The sequence below is a fragment of the Pogoniulus pusillus genome, chromosome Z, assembly GCF_015220805.1.
Source record: "Pogoniulus pusillus isolate bPogPus1 chromosome Z, bPogPus1.pri, whole genome shotgun sequence".
NCBI classification, from domain to species: domain Eukaryota; kingdom Metazoa; phylum Chordata; class Aves; order Piciformes; family Lybiidae; genus Pogoniulus; species Pogoniulus pusillus.
In genome coordinates, this window is record NC_087309.1 from 101,636,996 (window position 1) to 101,655,532 (window position 18,537).

Sequence of the window (18,537 nt, forward strand, 5' to 3'; positions counted from 1 at the left end):
TCACAGAAATGGCAGAGAGGCTAGAGAGAGAAATGCAGCTTGGAGCTCCCCAGCAGAAGTAGTGCCCTATCTATGTTTTGATTCTTGTTCCTATACATCTCAGCAAGCCTATGAGCGAGGTAGACATCAGCCTTGTTTTCCTTTCACAGCCTGTAATCTAGTTCTTCTCACCAAAACATTCTAGCTAGTCTCTAACGAGCACACCCCCCCTGCCAGAAGAGGACCACACAACCTAATCAGGAACACATCCAGACAGGCCTTGAAAGTCTCCAGAGAAGGAGACTCTACAACCTCCTTGGGAAGCCCACTCTGTGACCCTTACAGTAAAGAAGTTCCCTCTTATGTTGAGGTGCAACCTTTTGTGCTGCAACTTGGAATGCCCTGCCTGGGAAGGTGGTGGAGTCACCATCCCTGGAGGTGTTTAAGAGGAGACTGGATGTGACAATTAGTGCCATGGTTTAGTTGATTAGATGGTGTTAGGTGATAGGTTGGAATTCATGATTTTGAAAGTCTTTTCCAACCTGGTTAATTCTGTGATTCTGTGGTTTTGCAGATCTGCTTATAAGTGAAGTCTCAAAATAAATGGAAGACTTAGAATTTTTTTCTAGCTATGCATACACAGACACAGACACAGACACAGACACACACATCTCCTCACTGCTCAGAATATTCATTGCTTCTCTTCTGTAATTATGATGTCAAAATTTTCCTGTCAAGATTGTATTGTTATTTCCATAAAAATAACTTGGTTTTCTATACTAGATACGAACAATTATGTCCTCTGCTACTAAATGAGTACACAACAAATCTGACATCAACTGATATATGTAAGGGATGACATGGAGTGTAGTTTAATGGATATAATTATGGATGGATGATACACATATAAGGCTATTTTATTATGCTCTAGCACAATAAACTGTGATTAATGTAACAACTGCACAAGTGAATGGTAAATGAGGCAAGTTATTTGTCAGACTCTTAAGTTTTCTGAGGGCTATCTGAAATTGAGTGAAAGCACAGCAAAAAGACCCTTCTTTATACAGAGAAGGGGGAAAAAGTATATATATACAAGCGTGAAAGCTGTGCCGCAACACCAAGATTTCCTGCCTGTTAGAATCACAGAATCATAGAAAAGACCTCCAAGATCATCCAGTCCAACCTATCCCCCAGCCCTAGCCAGTCAACTAGACCATGGCACTAAGTTTGCTCTGATGTACAGACAATGAGAGAGTGCAAGTCCCAAGAAACAGCTAGTGCTGTATATTTTGTAAGTCAGTGACAGAAAAAACATCCCTGTTACACAGCACATCCACACGCCTGAAGGGCAGAGCTCATCACAATGGGAAAAGTGGTCCAAGTTTTGGACAAAATTACATGATTCTCATACCAAACCATCCATGCATCTGTAGCTTGCTTACACTGCTATCCTTGACCAGTCACAGAAGTAAAGCAGAGATTAGGCAAATAGAATCATAGAATCATAGAATCACAGAATCAACCAGGTTGGAAGAGACCTCCAAGATCATCCAGTCCAACCTAGCACCCAGCCCTAGCCAGTCAACTAGACCATGGCACTAAGTGTCTCAGCCAGGCTTTGCTTGAACACCTTCAGGGACGGTGCCTCCACCACCTCCCTGGGCAGCCCATTCCAATGTCAATCACTCTCTCTGGCAAGAACTTCCTCCTAACAGCCAGCCTATGCTTTCCCCGGCACAACTTGAGACTGTGTCCCCTTGTTCTGTTGCTGGTTGGCTGTGAGAAGAGACCAACCCCCACCTGGCTACAGCCTCCCTTCGGGTAGTTGTAGACAGCAATGAGGTCAGCCCTGAGCCTCCTCTTCTCCAGGCTAAACAACCCCAGCTCCCTCAGCCTCTCCTCATAGGATTTGTGTTCCAGGCCTTTCACCAGCTCTGTTGCCCTTCTCTGGACACGTTCCAGCACCTCAACATCTCTCTTGAATTGAGGGGCTCAGAACTGGACACAGGGCTCAAGGTGTGGCCTCACCAGTGCTGAGTACAGGGGAAGAATAACCTCCCTTGTCCTACTGGCCACACTGTTCCTGATGCAGGCCAGGATGCCATTGGCTCTGCTGCCCACCTGGGCACACTGCTGGCTCATCTTCAGCTACTATCTATCAGTACCCCCATCCCTTTCCTCCTGGCTGCTTTCCAGCCACTCAGTCCCCAGCCTGTAGTGCTGCTTGGGGTTGTTGTGACCAAAGTGCAGAACCCTGCACTTGGCCTTGTTCAATCTCATCCCATTGGCCTCTGCCCACCCATCCAGCCTGTCCAGGTCCCTCTGCAGGGCTCTCCTACCTTCCAAAAGGTCAACATCTGCTCCTAGCTTGGTGTCATCTGCAGACTTAGAGATGCTGGACTCAATCCCCTCGTCCAGATCATCAATAAAGATATTGAACAAGACTGGGCCCAGCACTGATCCTTGGGGAGCACCACTAGTGACTGGCTGCCAACTGGATGTGGCACCATTCACCACCACTCTCTGGGCTCTGCCATCCAGCCAATTCTGGATTGTCTGCACACACACTCGGCCCAGTTAAGAGGAAGGTGAGTGTAAATAGAAAATTGATGCAAGCTATTCAAAGATTGGAGATGAATGTACTTATCTCTCACAAGCTCAGTCTTAGGGTACTGCAATGCCACGCTTGATACAATTCATTAACATAGCATATTCACCTTTTGCACTGGAGCGATGAGACTCAGGTCAGAATACCACAGAGTAAGTTTTTTTCCTTCTCCGCACAAAACAGAAGGTCAGCTTTTTTAGTTCTGTTTTTTTTGTTGTTAGTGAAGTTGTTGTTCCCCCAAGGACAAATCAGCAAGCAAGTAATTGAGTATTATTCATAGTTGTATGGTTTCAAGTAATGTTTTCATGATGAAGACCTAGTTAATGAAAGGGAGTAACAGACCACAGTGTCACTGCCAGTACAGAGATATTCTGAGTTTAAGGGGAACAGTTTGGGTTTGTGTAGGATAGGGTTAATTTTCCCAAGAAGCTGGGAGGGCCCACAGCCAGGATAGCCAACTAAACCAGCCAGTGAGATATCTGACACCACAGTGGTATCACGCCTGATAGAAGAGTTTGTTGGGTGAAGTATGCAGAGCTCAGCTGGGTCACCAACGAGTGTCTGGTTCCAAGTGGGGGGCAGTTGTGTTGCACATCACTCATTTTACATATTAATCCATTAGTTTTGTTGTTGCTACTGCTGGTTTTTTTCTATCTTTGTGTGTTTTATTAAGCTCTCCTTATCTCAGTCCACAGGGGGTTGCATTTTTCTCCTGTTTCTCATTCCTACCCCAGCTGGGCTGTTAGGGGGAGTGAGTGCTGCCTCACTGCTGGCTGGTGTTAAACCACCACAAACACATTCAGTGTTCACTGTCTGCAGGTACACTTACTGTTTAATTACAATTAATGGAATTGATGGGTATATCTCAGAAGCAAGATGCAGCCAATACACTTGCTGCATTGTATAATTGCAATGTATAATTAAACACATAATGTAAATCTTTAATCAGACTCAGCAAAGTCCACAGCACCACTTCTTACAAGCGTGCACACAGGAAGATTTACTGCTGCCTCCTGCCAGGGACAGGATTCAGTGGCAGCCAGAACCTGGGAACTAATGCCTCTAGCACAATGCTTGTGTGACCAGCAGTACCCTACCAGTTCAGGGCAGCACTGCTTGGCTTCAGACAAAGGCAGACTCATCTGGGAAATGTAAATACAGCTCTGCCACAGAGGCCACTATCCATATTATTTATGGCAGCTTTTGTGTGATCAAGTCTGTGGAGTGCCCCACCAAGAAGGTTCATCAGAGAAAGTAGGCATTTCAATGTCTCTCAAAGGTCTTACTTAATAGCCTTCTTCCTACAAACAGCATGGGCATGTGCTTCATTTAAGCATACTTTACTGAAGAGGTAGGGATTCCAGCATGTTTCAGTGCTTCCAGGATCTGGATGTTTTAGCAAACACTGATCTGTGCTGTGCCAGGCATAAAAAATATTTTTCTCTTTTTTTTTTTCCCCTGGACAAATTCAAACAAGAATATCTATACTCAAAACTGTTATTTGCTTAGATCAAAAAATAATGCTCAGATTTTTTAACTTAGCTGCTTCATGGATGACGTTCTAGATTTTAGGTTCACTGAAAGCACAAAAAGAAGACGATATGAGAGAGCAAGACTCACTGAGAGAGAAATAATTTAGGTGTGAGAAAAATGGGGAAAGTGAAAAGTCTGCAGGCTTCACAGAACAGCTTATGCAAAAATGACATGTACTCATTGTACAGGCAGGTGAAAAGCTTTACTGCTGCTACTCAAAGCTTAGACCTTGAACACACATGTGAAATATTTCTTCTGTAGATACTAACTTCAGTACCAGTCTCATCCCAAAAGCAAAAATGCCAAGTCCTGTATTGCCTTTCTGTTCCAGCACCGTATCCAACAGGGAAAAGTAAAGTGCATGCATGACGACTTTTCAGGGTCAGTGCCTGTCGTGGAGGGCCTGTAGGCCCAAAGAGAGGCTTATTTGCACCTTGCCTTGCCTGGACATGTTTTTCTGCCAGGACCCCTGGTTATAAACAGGTTGTGTAAGCCCCCAACAGCCAGCTCATATCTCCCTGGGGGTAAGTCCATGTGATCCCCATATTTGGGAAAGTCCAGGCAAGCAGCTTCTGCCTATTATGGTAAGGTTTGGCAGACTGCCAACCTGATTGGTCATTCTAGTGGCCAAAGGAGCCATTAATCTCAGCCCACATTCAATAAATAGGGGTGCACAGGTAAACAACGTGCTCAGCTCAGACTCGCTTGCACAGCTCTGACTCACATGCAGCACTCAGCTGCTCAGACCCCCACACTCAGATGCCATTGCATAGCTCCGATGCTCAGAGGCTCAGACCCTCATGCTTTGATGCCTGCATACCTTTCTTGCAGAGCTCATTTAAGCCTGTACATATATATATATATATATGAGGAGCCTATAGCCTCCAGCCAGCTGTGCACATCTGCACACCACGATGCTATCAGGATCAGATCCTGCACTGCCTTTACCTACGGAGCTCAGACTCCCAGCAGCCGCGCACACTTTGCATGCCTGCTGCCTATCATTGCCTGGCAAAAGCCACTGCTGCTGAGATGCCCAGGAAGCAGATTCCGGATTGTCTGCACACACACACGGCCTGCAAGCCACGACAACTGTGCAGAGACAGCACGATTTTCTCCTCCTGAAATCCTGCCAGCTGAGAATCCCTGGACATAGCATCCAGAAGAAGCCAGCAGCACCACAGGCAGAGATCGCCTCTTCACCAGGAGAAAAGGTCAGAAACCTATTTCCCCAGAAGCTGGGAAGATTTATCCTTTCCCCTCAAGCCAGGAGGATTCCAGCCTCCAAGTCCACGGGTAGAGATCCTCTGAAGTCTGGACATTAGACATAGGCTGCGACGCAGCCCCAGAGGGTGATTAATAATTAATAAGAGTTGTGAGTAAAAGCTTTGATACCTCTGTAAATATCTGTTGTCTCTGCCATAGAGCAGAAAGAGTTTCAGCCTGCTCTACTGGGCAAACAGCATATGACCCCAAGCAGCATTAAGCCATGGGGAAAACTCCTCTCTCTGTTTATAGTTTGAATGTTTGCTACTTAATTGACAAATCCCTGTACATATTTTATCCTAGATTGTTTTCATAACCATGTACCGACCTTTAATATTAATATACAGTGGTTGGGGGTGGCAAGAGTTCCGAATATTGAATTTAATAAATCTATACTTTTATATAAAATTCTATTGCCTCAATTAATTTCTCCCCTTCACCAAATAGGCGTAGGTACTGAGAACCCCCCTCCGTAACAGGGCCTCTCTTGGCCGCTGTGCTGTAATTCCTGTGCAGATCCCAACCTGATCCTGCCCTGCCTCTCTGTCCCTAATTACGTAGAGACTCACAAATCATAAGATGAAAGTAGCTCCAAAATTCACAGAATGCTGGGTTGGAAGGGACTGTTGTGGAAGGCTAATAGGCCTATAATATATCCTGGCTTGTGCCACCCTTCTGCTGATGGAGGAAGTGAGGGTGGGAGGAAACAAAGGCTTGGGCCATTATGTCCCCTCACAAAGTGATAAACAGGTACCCACAGGTGTTTAGGTACCTGTTAGTGTCTTGCCCTAATAAGGGTGAGCAAGCCCTGGTTTCACCCAGTATGGTCAGTTTTGCAAATGCCATTCTGATTGGTGAATCTCTCTGACCAAAGAAACCATTCGGGCAAATAATCTAAATTGAGCTAAGTAGCAAGCAGCTGTGCTGCCTCTGCCTCACTGCTCTGCCTCAGTGCGTGCACCTCTGCTCTACATTCTGCTCTGCTCAGACAATGTACTCGGCCTCGCTGCTCTCGGCTTGGACATGCTCTGCACTGCCTCATGCTTCAGACCAGCTTAGCCCTGATGTTTTGGGCTTGAACTATCTGGAAACTAAAGTGTCTCAAGTTTACCAGGAGAAGGCATTAAGTGCCTCATGACATGGTGAGAACTGCCACTGACATGGTGCTCTCTGCACATCTGCAAGAGATCCTGCCTGCACCTATGCAAACGTCCATGCCAAGAGGAACCCGGATCAGGTCAGAGATCGTCTGCCTCTTTCCCAGCACCCTGCTAGAGCCTGGATTGATCTAGAAGCCTCTCAACAGCTATCAAGACACTGAGCAGTTCCAACACTGCTGTGAAGGAGCTAGGGACTACCTCTGAATTCTACTCCACCACCATGAGTAGAACAGACTTTCCCCAGGGCTCCAGGCTGCCTATTTGCCTACATGGGGCAAAGCTTGTTTGTGGCTAAACATTCCCTAATTTCTGATTCTCCTAAATTGCTTAATAGCCCATAAGCATCCCTGTGAAGACATTCCCAACCAAAGTAGAAACCAAATTTAGCTAGTTTGTAAGTAGTTTGTGGGTGGGGCTTTTTGGAAATAAAATAACTACATATTTTATAATTCCTGTCTCATTAATTGCCACAACTAAGTCAGGGAGACTAAGGATCATCTGGTCCAACCTCTCTAGGTGATAGTGCATTTTAAATGAGATGGGCCAGCAGCCTGTCAGGCTGAGTCTTAAAAGTGACCAATGTAGAGGAATCCAATACTTCTCTTGCAAGGTGATTCCAATGTCTAACTGTTCTCATTGTGAAAAATATTCTTTTGGATACCAGTTGGAATCTCCCCAGGATTAAATTGTATCTGTTAACCCCTTATCTTTTCCATATGCCCTCTCATAAAAGAGGAGTCTTCATCATCCTGGTAGCCACCCATTATGTACTGGTATGTTGTAATAAGATCTCACCTAAACCTTCTCTTCTCAAAGCTGAACAAACCCAGTTCTCATAGCCACTCTATTGGCAGCTCTTCCAGCCTTCTGAGCATTCTGGTTGTGCTAGTTTGAAGCAGGCTAGAATGTTTTGGTGAGAAGAACTAGATCATAGGCTGTGAAAGGAAAACCATGGTGATGTCTACTCCCCTCACAGGCGTGCTGAAGAAGAAAGGAAAACATCAGATATCACTCTCGCCATTTTGTCTCCCACTCTGCCTTGGGCTTCGGACCGAACTGCATCTCTCTAACACACCCTCCACTCACCTTCGCTTCTTAGCCTCTTGGCCGAACCTCCATTCTTCCTTGGGACTGGGGTAAGGTTGAGAGGGGCAGGGGGAAGGTGCAGGGGTAGCTGAGAGCCCCTCCTGGGGACTCAGGTTTCTGGGAGGGGAGTTGTGTTTCTGTATTACCTTTTACCTTGTATATTTCTGTATATAACTGTATATATTGTAAATATCTGCTTGTATTTTGTGCTAGCTGTAAATAAATAGCTTCATTTATATTCCCAGAGCTGGCTGGGTCTAGTCTGGGTGATTTCTAAAGTGTGGGGGGGTGGGGAACACCCAAACCATCACACTGGTGTCCCCCCTCTGGACAAAATACACAAACTAAACTCATCTCTGATCAAAACCACCGTGTTAAATAATCTTCTACTTGGTAAAAACAGCACAGATCAGCACAGATTCATCCAGTTTCCTTTGATGTTTCCACATATCTACAGGACAGCTGGTACTAGCAGAGGCCTTACTTTCTTGCTTTATGTGCCAGTATCAAAAATCACAGAACTGTGCACAGAGCAGCAGTCTGTTTAAGACACCTTCAGTGAAAGGGAGAACACAGCTCCCAGATCATGCTGGCCTTGCAAAATGATTTCTGTTCTGTCTGGGTAACGGGGTCTGAAATGACACTCCAGTGACACTTCAGAACACAACTGCTTACTAAAGTGGGCTATTTCTCTTTCAGTAAGATACATCACCTTACTTAACAATGTTTGCATTACGTAAATTCCTGATACTTTGAACAGAAAACATATATTTTAATTAGTAACTCTCAGTGATGCAGTTTCTCTATTCTGAAGTCCAGAAAATATTCCCAACTGTTTGCCACCTGAACTTGGCATGCTTTACAGACTTAATCCTTAAAATCTGGTGGGGCCTGGCAACAACAAATCTTTCTAAGGTTTGGATTTAACTCCCTTCTAGCTGCAAACTGCTTCCACAAACTTCATGGCACCTACCAGTTGTTAACTGCTACAGAGCACTGATAGGCCTGCACAACTGGGATATAACTCAAAGCCCATCTTCAAAAATCTCATACAGCAACCTACTTTCAGCATGAATACTCATGACTACCTTCCTTCAAAATGGAGGTAAATATATCCAATAATGTTGCTGCCAGGATATCTCTTCGTGCTGCAGGTAGTTCCATGGACCAGGAGGTCCATGGTAAACAGGTGAGACAAGTGCTGGCATAAAAAAATTCAGCAGCCTGGTGCACAGCTGCTTTGATAATTAATATTTACAACAGCAAGAAGATCTCCTTCTACATGACAAGCCCACTGCTGGTCTTCAAGGCTGCAAAGAGGCTGGCACAGGCCTTCTTGTCTGGAAGGAATTTCCACTGAAGAAAATACATGCAGAATCCTGAAATTATGATAAATACAGTTCTTAAGTACAGTGAAAATCTCAAAGAAGTTGTAATAATCGATGAGTCTTCATTTCAACATTCTCCTGCAAGACGTAAGAACTTGACAAATGCTTCTTCTAACACCTACCCTTGCATTAGAACTATTAGTACTACAGTTTCATTACTCAAAAAAAAAATGTGATTGCCATGCTGCACATCCAGATGAAAAAAGCAAACAGATGACTACTCTGCCACAGCTGAGTTTGTCCTGTTCATAATGCTGTCCTGCTGGTAAAAAAAAACTGTCTTACAATGCCGTAAAGATACTAGTCTCACTGGTAGAATTAATAGGACATAGGCCTCAAAACATTAGTTTATTACTTAACAGCATTTGGACACAGAAAATTAAGAGGGGAAGAGGCAGGCTCAGAAATCCATGCCTTAAGATCAGAAGGCAGTGGCAGTGCAGGAGGTGGCTAATCAACTAAGCAGCTTCCTTTTTCTGATAATTAAAACGATAATGATCTAATTTCACTGTTCTAAACAAGCCAGTCCCTTGCAACTTATTTAAGAAAAAAAGTACTTTTTAAAATCACATATTTCACCACTTACTATTTTTAATTCAACTACTATATCAAGAATTATGGGATCTGGAGAGTCACCAGTGGACTCAGAAGCCTGTGGTCCAACACAAAGAGGAAGAGGTTGGCTGACCCTACATATGTTTAACTGTTTGCTTGACCACAGTCAGCATCCCTCTGGAAGCATGCTTCAACGGTCACTTTAGCCAAAATTCATCTATTTTTGTACATAAATTACAGACACCAACCAGGAACTATTACAGTGTTCTTGGAAAAACTTAAATAAAGCTTTGTGATTTTCTTTTTCCAGGATTATTTGCCTTACATTTATTCTTGGCACAGTCCCACTGGACTTGAAAGAATAGCAGCAGGGATTAATTTGTCCTTTGTGTATGCATGGCTGATGCTTTACATATTAAAAAAAAACAAACAAGCAAACAAACAAACAGAAAGAAAAACCCAAAACAAACTAACAAGGTACAATTTTTTTTGTGTTTGTACTTCACTTCTTTGGAATGTGCTAGCTGAGCCCTTTTTCCTCTGTATCTCAAACTGCGATTACAGAGTTTGTGCTAAAACTAGCCAAAGCTGCAGTTCACAAGGGGTTAAGTGTTGTAACATTTTGATGTGCATCTAACAGCTCCTAATCCATGGTCATACAAGGATGTCAGATTCCATTGAATTTAAAGGCACACAACTGCAGAGAGAGGGGTAGTTAGGAAGGGAGAGGACCTAATTCTTTTGATTGCAGAGTAACACTTCAAAAGAGTCTACCTAAACGTTGTACATCAACATCAGTATGAGTGCTGTGTCCAGTTCTGGAACCCTACTACAAGAAAGATATGGATGTGCTGGAATGTTTCCAGAGAAGGACCCTAAGGATGATCAAAGGGCTGGAGCACCTCTCCTATGAGGACATCCTGAAAGAGTTGGGGCTGTTCAGTCTGGAGAAGTGAAGGCTCCAAGAAGACCTTATTGTGGCCTTCCAGTATCTGAAGGGAACCTACAGAAAAGCTGGTGAGGGACTTTCTAGGATGTCAGGTAGTGATAGGACTAGAGAGAATGGAGCAAAACTAGAAGTGGGTAGATTTGGATTGAATGTTAGGAAGACGTTCTTCAACCATGAGGGTGGTAAGACATTGGAATAGATTGCCCAGGGAGATGGTTGAAGCCCCATCCCTGGAGGTCTTTAAGGCCAGGCTGGACAGGACTTTAAGTAGCCTGATCTAGTGTGAGGTTTCCCTGCCCATGGCAAGGGGATTGGAATTACATGGTCTTTGAGGTCCCTCACAGCCCTGACAATTCTATGATCAGAAAACCTCCAGATGCATTGCCATTTTATAATGGTCATGTTCTGATAGAGACATTATAGGAACATCTGAAGCCAACATGGACATCCACACTTGAGAGCAGATTGAGAGTCAACCCACATTAGGTGCCAGTCGTGAAAGGCTGTAACCCTGCTTGCACCTTCCTATCATGGGAACACAGGACTAGAAAGAGATCCTTGCCCAAGTCACCAGGCTAAGCTGATCACTAGAGACCCAAATCCAGCAGAAACCAGAATCTGATCTTGTTGAGTCTTCATTGAGGTACCATTTGATTTCTAAGATAAAAATACCTTTGTAATGCCCCTGCTTGCACATTCAGTTGCCGCAGGTTAATTAAGTAAAAAAGGGAGGGGAGGTGTGGAAGCTTGAAAGGGAAATTAGTCCAAAAGCAGTTTAGGCACCTTAAACTGGCCTAACCTAACATATTATCATCAACATGTTGGACCTGGAGAATCTCACCCAATCTTTTGTGACCTGCTAGATTACTATGCATGGAAACTATCAGCTGTGACTGATATAAATGCAAAGATAAGTGACTTAACACTCAAGTAGTATTTCTTGCACATAGCATCCTTTAATGATAACTTTATAATTTTGGGCCTTAGTCCTGCAAAGACCTTTTAAACATGCAACCAGTTCACTTAGAATCAACCAGGTTGGAAGAGGCCTCCAAGATCATCCAGCCCTAGCCAGTCAACTAGATCATGGCACCAAGTGCCTCATCCAGGCTTTTCTTGAGCACCTCCAGGGATGGTGACACCAGCACCTCCCTGGGCAGCCCATTCCAATGGCAAATTACTCTCTCTGTGAAGAACTTCCTCCTAACATCCAGCCTAGACCTCCCCTGGCACAACTTGAGACTGTGTCCCCTTGTTCTATTGATGATTGCCTGGAAGAAGAGACCAACCCTTCCTGGCTACAGCCTCCGTTCAGGTAGTTGTAGACAGCAATGAGGTCACCCCTGAGCCTCCTCTTCTCCAGGCTAAACAACCCCAGCTCCCTCAGTCACTCCTCACAGGGTTTGTGTTCCAGGCCCTTCACCAGCCTTGTTGCCCTTCTCTGGACACGCTCCAGCACTGCAACATCTCTCTTGAGTTGAGGGGCCCAGAGGGATCAGTAGCAAGGTTTCACACATTATTTTAAAATTAAGCAACATTTTGTAGGAGACAAGGTAGAAAAGATCATCTGGCCCAGCCCCTCTAACAGAGCAGGATCACCTAGAGCAGATCACACTGGAACACATTCAGACAGTTCTTTAATATCTCCAGAGAAGGAGACTCCACAACCTCTATGGGCAGCCTGTTCCAGTGCTCTGTCACCCTCTCAGTGAAAAAATTCCTCCTCAGGTTCACATGGAACCTCCTATGCCTCAAGTTCCACCCACTGCCCTTTGTCCTGTCACTGGGCATCACTGAGGAGAGCCTGGTTCCATCCTCCTGGCACTCACCCTTTGCATATTTACATTAATGAGGGCACCTCTCAGTCTCCTCTTCTCAAAGCTGAAGACTCCCAGCTCCCTCAGTCTCTCCTTGTAAGATGTTCAACTTCCTTAATAATTTTTGTGCCTCTGCACTGTACTCTCCAAGAGAACACACATATTCTGCCTACATTTGAATTCCACTGTCCCACCTTGCAAGCTTGGGGTTGGGCAAGGTGCAGAGGGATGTTGGTCAAAACTGGCTCCAGCATATACAGCCATGATATGCTATAAACAGGAATGCAAAATATCTTCACCACCCAATTCAGATTGATATCAGTCATCCTCTATCTCTCACATTTAGCTGATCAGTCAGTTCTAAAGTAGAGAGAGTTTTGTAATGGAATTTTCATGAGGGACGTTACAGACAGGACCATGGAAAAGTAACACCTTTGATGCAGGCACACAGAAACGGGTAGCAAAGAAGAATTTGCAATGCTATACTACCTTGCCTTTCTTTATTCCTAATGCTTATTGGGGTATTACTTAGCAAAACTGGGTATTGAACTTTGGCCATTGTCTTATTTGGTAAGATCTGCAAACTCTTCCCAGTTAATAGACTGACTACCATTCAATCAGATTTTAGAGTGCTCAGGTTAAAGTATCACCCAGACTGTTAAAATCACTGTTTTTAGTGTAGCTGCCACAGGGATTTCACCCAGGCAGGTTTTTCTCCTCTCCACTGTTAGTCTCTGCTCTGACTCTTGGGCTGATCCAGTAAGGGATGGAGAACTTGCTCCTGCCTTCACATTCCACCATGATGGCACCTCTTGATAGCTGGAAGAGTAAAACCAGCACTGTCTGGACTCAGGTCCAGTGGGAGCTGGCAACTATTCAAGAAACAAATTTCTTCCCTTCTAGAAGATCTACAGCCAACAGGGAGTTATTCTGCACAAGGGATAATTATTCAGCAGATATACGCTGTTTTAACATGAGCTTTATCCTGTAACACTGATCTGTTTGTGTCAATTCCTGACACTTTGACACTGGCAAGAGATGAAAACGATGAAGAACAAGGACTATGAGAATTTCCACTGACAATAGGGATTTTTTTTCTCCTAGATTAAAGGTTAAGTGTTATCAGTTTCATGGTTAAGGCTGTGGCCAACCTTCTTGTCTCTGCAGGCTGCTCCAACTTAAATATTTTCCTTGTGTCCTCCTTTGCTTCCCCAAATCAAGCACTGCTCTTCTGACAGGATGAAGGCAACACCCAGCCCCCAAGTCTAGGCTCCCCTGGATCAGATCAACTTTACGTTTCGTCAAAAGAGTGCATAGCCAAGTTTCATGTCCTCCCCACCCTCTGCACACAGCAACGTGGCTTCATACCTTCTCCCATGACACAACTGTACCCAAAATAAGCTATAAGCCTGCTTTAAACGAGTGCTGTCCCTGTGGCAGCAGTACATTTTCTCACAGGTGTTGTGCCTGGCATTGCTCAGTTGAGCTTTTTCAAACCCCATTCCAAGCAGGGACAGTTTCTCTATGTACCAACATAAAAGCCTGTAGAATCAACGCGCCCTTGTGCAAAGTGGCACCCCTTCTCGGCCACCCTCTAACTGTGCCATGCCTGGGGGGCCACCCCCAAAAAGCTCCCTCCCAGCATCCTACCTGGCATCAACTGCGCCGCTGCTTCAGGGGTGGTGGCAGGTGCAGCATGGGGCTGCTGCTGGCTGGAGCTGACCTCAGGCTCGGTGCTCACTGAGGGTGAGCTGGCCACCTCGCCACCCGGTGCCAACTGTGGGGTGGGTGGGAGGGTCTCCTCAGTGTTCGGTGGCTCCTCCTGGCCAGGCAGCTGCAGGGCTGACAGGGGAATGCTGATGGGTTTCCCAGTGGGGGCAGTGGTGTTGGAACTAGTGGCCGGCACCTGCAGGGCAGCCACCGGAGCCCCGCCTGGCCCCCGTGCTGGGGATGCCAAGGGACCCCGGGGTGGCCTCTGCGTGGCTAGACGGAGAGGGCCCGGGGGGGAGGCAGAGAGGTGTTGTGGATCAGGGTCAGGGCCCACGGTGGGCTGGGGCAGGGCTCTGGCAGGTCCCAGGGAGGAGGGCCCTGCCTGCACCTGCGGTTTGGGCTTGGACATCTGTGTCAGGGCCAGGGCTGGCCCATCAGCGCCAGCCGTCAGCTCAGCATTGGCCACTATATAGTAGTCCTCAGGGAGCTCCTGCTTGATCTTCTTGAGGAGCACCTCACCACCACCCTCGTCAGCGGGCTGAGCCTGGGCAGTGTTGGGCAGGCCAGCAGTCGGACGCTTGCGGGGGCCAGGGGGGGCCCGGTGCAGATGTGGCTCAAAGTCACTGTCCTCATCAGTGACAGAGGACTCACAGACCATGTCAAAGAGGGTGGCCTCATCCTCATACTCCTCCACGGGTTCACCCAGCTCAGATGGCTCACTGCAGTAGGAGAAGTCACAGGAGTCACGAGTGCGGGTGCAATCCAGCTTGGCCTTCCCTGTCCTGTTTGGGTAGCGTTCCAGTGGGCTGGCCTGCGCCTCTGAGGGCACCCCCAGCATGCTGGGGCTGTCCGAGTTGAAGCTGCGGCTGTCCTGGAAGCAGACGCGCTCCTGGGAGCCAGCCCGGCAAGTGGCAGCCAGGGGCCAGTGGTAAGCATGGCCGGCACTACAGCCCCACATGGCTGTCAGGTTGCCGTGGGTCCCCTCTGAGAGTAGGTGCTTGAGGTTAGGAATGAGGCTGCAGATGGTCCCGTGGCTGTGGGCCCAGCTCACCAGCTTGGAGAGGTTCTCAGAGGAGGTGTGAAGGCAGTCCTCCATGGTACAGGATCAATCAAGGGTGCCTCACCACTGGGAAGTCAGCTGAAGACGCTGTTCAGATGGCAGGGTCCTGGCACTCACAGCTGCGCGTTGCTGAGCTCATGCTTGCTGCTCACCTGCAAACAGAGAGCAGAACCCTGCTCTTCATCACTCCCAAACCAAGACCTCGTTTGCACGGGCAAGTGAAACATTCATATGCTCAGCTAAACCCATTTCACCCTCATCTTATGTGCTCCAATGACATTTCTCAAAACAGTGCCCGCTTTTAAGCACTCTCATTCCTCAACCTGCATGCCAAACACCTTCCTTTAAACCCAAAGGAAGGAATCTTCCCACCGTACACAACTGAAATAAAACACCTTTCTGAACAGGCTAGTTCAGTGCCAGCAGCAGTAGAACTTGATGCTTAAATCTCTGACAAAACGTGGCCTAAAATACGGTGGTTGTGTCACCACACACAGGAAACTAAAATTAAATAGATCTTAAAGCTTACAACTCACCTGGAACAGACAGGGCAGCAGCTACGGATCAACTCAAGACACTCCCACTGCAACTGATGAAACTTTGTGACACTGTACATCACTTATCCACGTTCCCCATTGCAGCAGGTATCTCCTTTACAACTGGCTGTGACGAGCATCAAAAGGCCACAATGTTTACAAGCATCTGAGGGCTGGGTGTCAGAAGGGGGGGCACAGGCTCTTCTCACTTGTCATAGGACAATGAGCATGTCGTGGAGGGCCTGTAGGTCCGAAAAGAGGCTTGTTTATGCCTTGCCTGGACATGTTTATCTGCCAGGACCCCTGGTTGTAAACAGGTGGTGTAAGCCCCCACACAGCCAGCTCGTGTCTCCCTGGGGTAAACCCGTGTGATCCCCATATTTGGGGAAAGTCCAGGCAAGAGCCTTCTGCCTATTATGGTAAGGTTTGGCAGACTGCCAACCTGATTGGTCATTCTAGGGGCCAAAGGGACCATTAATCTCGGCCCACATTCAATAAATAGGGGTGCACAGGTAAACAACGTGCTCAGACCTTGCTCAGCTTGGACCCCATTGCAGCACTCAGCTCAGCTCTGACTCACCTGCACGGCTCAGACCTTGCTCAGCTCGGACCCCACTGCAGCTCCCTGCTGCTCAGACTCGCTTGCATAGCTCAGCCACTTGGGTGCCATTGTATAGCTCTGATGCTCAGAGGCTCAGACCCTCATGCTTTGACCAAACTGCAGCTTACCTGCCTGTGTACCTTTCTTGCAGAGCTCATATAAGCCTGTACATATATATATATATATATATATATATATACACATAAGGAGCCTATAGCCTCCAGCCAGCTGTGCACATCTGCACACCACGGTGCTATCAGGATCAGATCCTGCATTGCCTTTACCTACGGAGCTCAGACTCCCAGCAGCCGCGCACACTTTGCATGCCAGCTGCCTATCATTGCCTGGTAAAAGCCACTGCTGCTGAGATGCCCAGGAAGCAGATTCCAGATTGTCTGCACACACACACGGCCTGCAAGCCACGACAACTGTGCAGAGACAGCACGATTTTCTCCTCCTGAAATCCTGCCAGCTGAGAATCCCTGGACACAGCATCCAGAAGAAGCCAGCAGCACCAAAGGCAGAGATCGCCTCTTTGCCAGGAGAAACGGTCAGAAACCTATTTCCTCAGAAGCTGGGAAGATTTATCCTTTCCCCTCAAGCCAGGAGGATTCCAGCCTCAGAGTCCACGGGTAGAGATCCCCTGAAGTCTGGACATTAGACATAGGCTGTGACGCAGCCCCAGAGGGTGATTAATAATTGATAAGAGTTGTGAGTAAAAGCTTTGATACCTCTGTAAATATCTGTTGTCTCTGCCATAGAGCAGAGTTTCAGCCCGCTCTGCTGGGCAAACAGCATATGACCCCAAGTGGCATTAAGCCACGGGGAAAACTCCTCTCTCTGTTTATAGTTTGAATGTTTGCTAGTTGATTAACAAATTCCCTGTACATATTTTATCTTAAATTGTTTTCATAACCATGTACTGAGCTGAATTTTAATATACAATGGTTGGGGGTGGCAAGAGTTCAGAATATTGAATTTAATAAATATATATTTTTATATAAAATTACATCGCCCCAATTAATTTCTCTCCTCTGCCAAATAGGCGTAGGTACTGAGAATCCCCCTCAGCAACAGAGCAACAGAGGCAAGCTGTAGCACAGGACGTTCCACCTCAACAAAAGAGGGAACTTCTTTATTGTATGGGTCACAGAGTACTGGAATGGGCTCCCCAGGAAGGTTGTGGAGTCTCCTTCTCTGGAGACTTTCATGGCCTGTCTGGATGTGCTCCTCTGTGACCTAAGATAGATGATATGGTCCTGCACTGGCAGGATGGGTTAGACTTGATGATCTCTTTGGGTCCCTTCCAACCCCTAACACCCTATGAACCTTTAGTTTTCCAGATTAAAAAACCCAAACACAGAAGTTCATCCTTTCCTGAACTATACTGACTGTCATCAGCATTCCAAAGGCTTATGAGAAGCTTAAAAGACTTGCAGGTTTTAAGTCATACCCTTTGTCAAACTCTGAGAGTTACCCTTTCGCCCCTCAATTCAAGAAAGATGTTGAGGTGCTGGAACATGTCCAGAGAAGGGCAACAAAGCTGGTGAGGGGCCTGGAGCACAAATTCTATGAGGAGAGGTTGAGGGAGCTGGGCCTGTTTAGCCTGGAGAAGAGGAGGCTCAGGGGTGATCTTATTACTGTCTACAACTACCTGAAGGGGCATTGTAGCCAGGTGGGGGGTGGCCTCTTCTCCCAGGCAACCAGCAATAGAACAAGGGGACACAGTCTCAAGTTGTGCCAGGGTAGGTATAGGCTGGATATTAGGAAGAAGTTCTTCACAGAGAGAGTGATTTCCCATTGGAATGGGCTGCCCAGGGAGGTGGTGGAGGCACCGTCCCTGGGGGTCTTCAAGAAAAGACTGGATGAGGCACTTAGTGCCATGGTCTAGTTGATTGGCTAGGGCTGGGTGCTAGGTTGGACTGGATGATCTTGGAGGTCTCTTCCAGCCTGGTTGATTCTATGATTCTATGATTCTAATCATATTGTCTATTTTGCCAGACGTAAACCAAGACAAAACACTTGCCACTTTCATCAGAACTTGTCAGAAATTTGCAGCATAGAGTACAAACCCCTGGGCCAAAGCTATGAATTCTACGGTATCTCAGGTCACACATAAAAAGTACAAAACTTGAACATGTTAATCTTTTCCTGCTTCCTGCTCACATTGCACAGCTACTTTCCAGGAAATGTCTCATCTCACACAAGACTGCAAGCCCTCAACTCCTCAGAGCTTCAGTCTCAGGACTTTCTAGGAGATTTTGCAGTTGTTTCTCTGATCTGCATTTC

The 18,537-nt window shown here is 46.5% G+C and overlaps 1 protein-coding gene across 1 annotated transcript in view; it reads right to left on the bottom strand.

Annotated features, from left to right (window-relative positions):
• Positions 1–15,199, bottom strand: part of KIAA1958 (KIAA1958 ortholog) — a 59,413-nt gene extending 44,214 nt beyond the window's left edge. Inside the window, exon 1 of the mRNA XM_064139911.1 lies at positions 13,992–15,199. Coding sequence (XP_063995981.1) covers positions 13,992–15,147 — 1,156 coding nt within the window. The 5' untranslated portion in view covers positions 15,148–15,199. The remainder of the gene's footprint in view (positions 1–13,991) is intronic.
• Between the last annotated feature and the right edge of the window lie 3,338 nt (positions 15,200–18,537).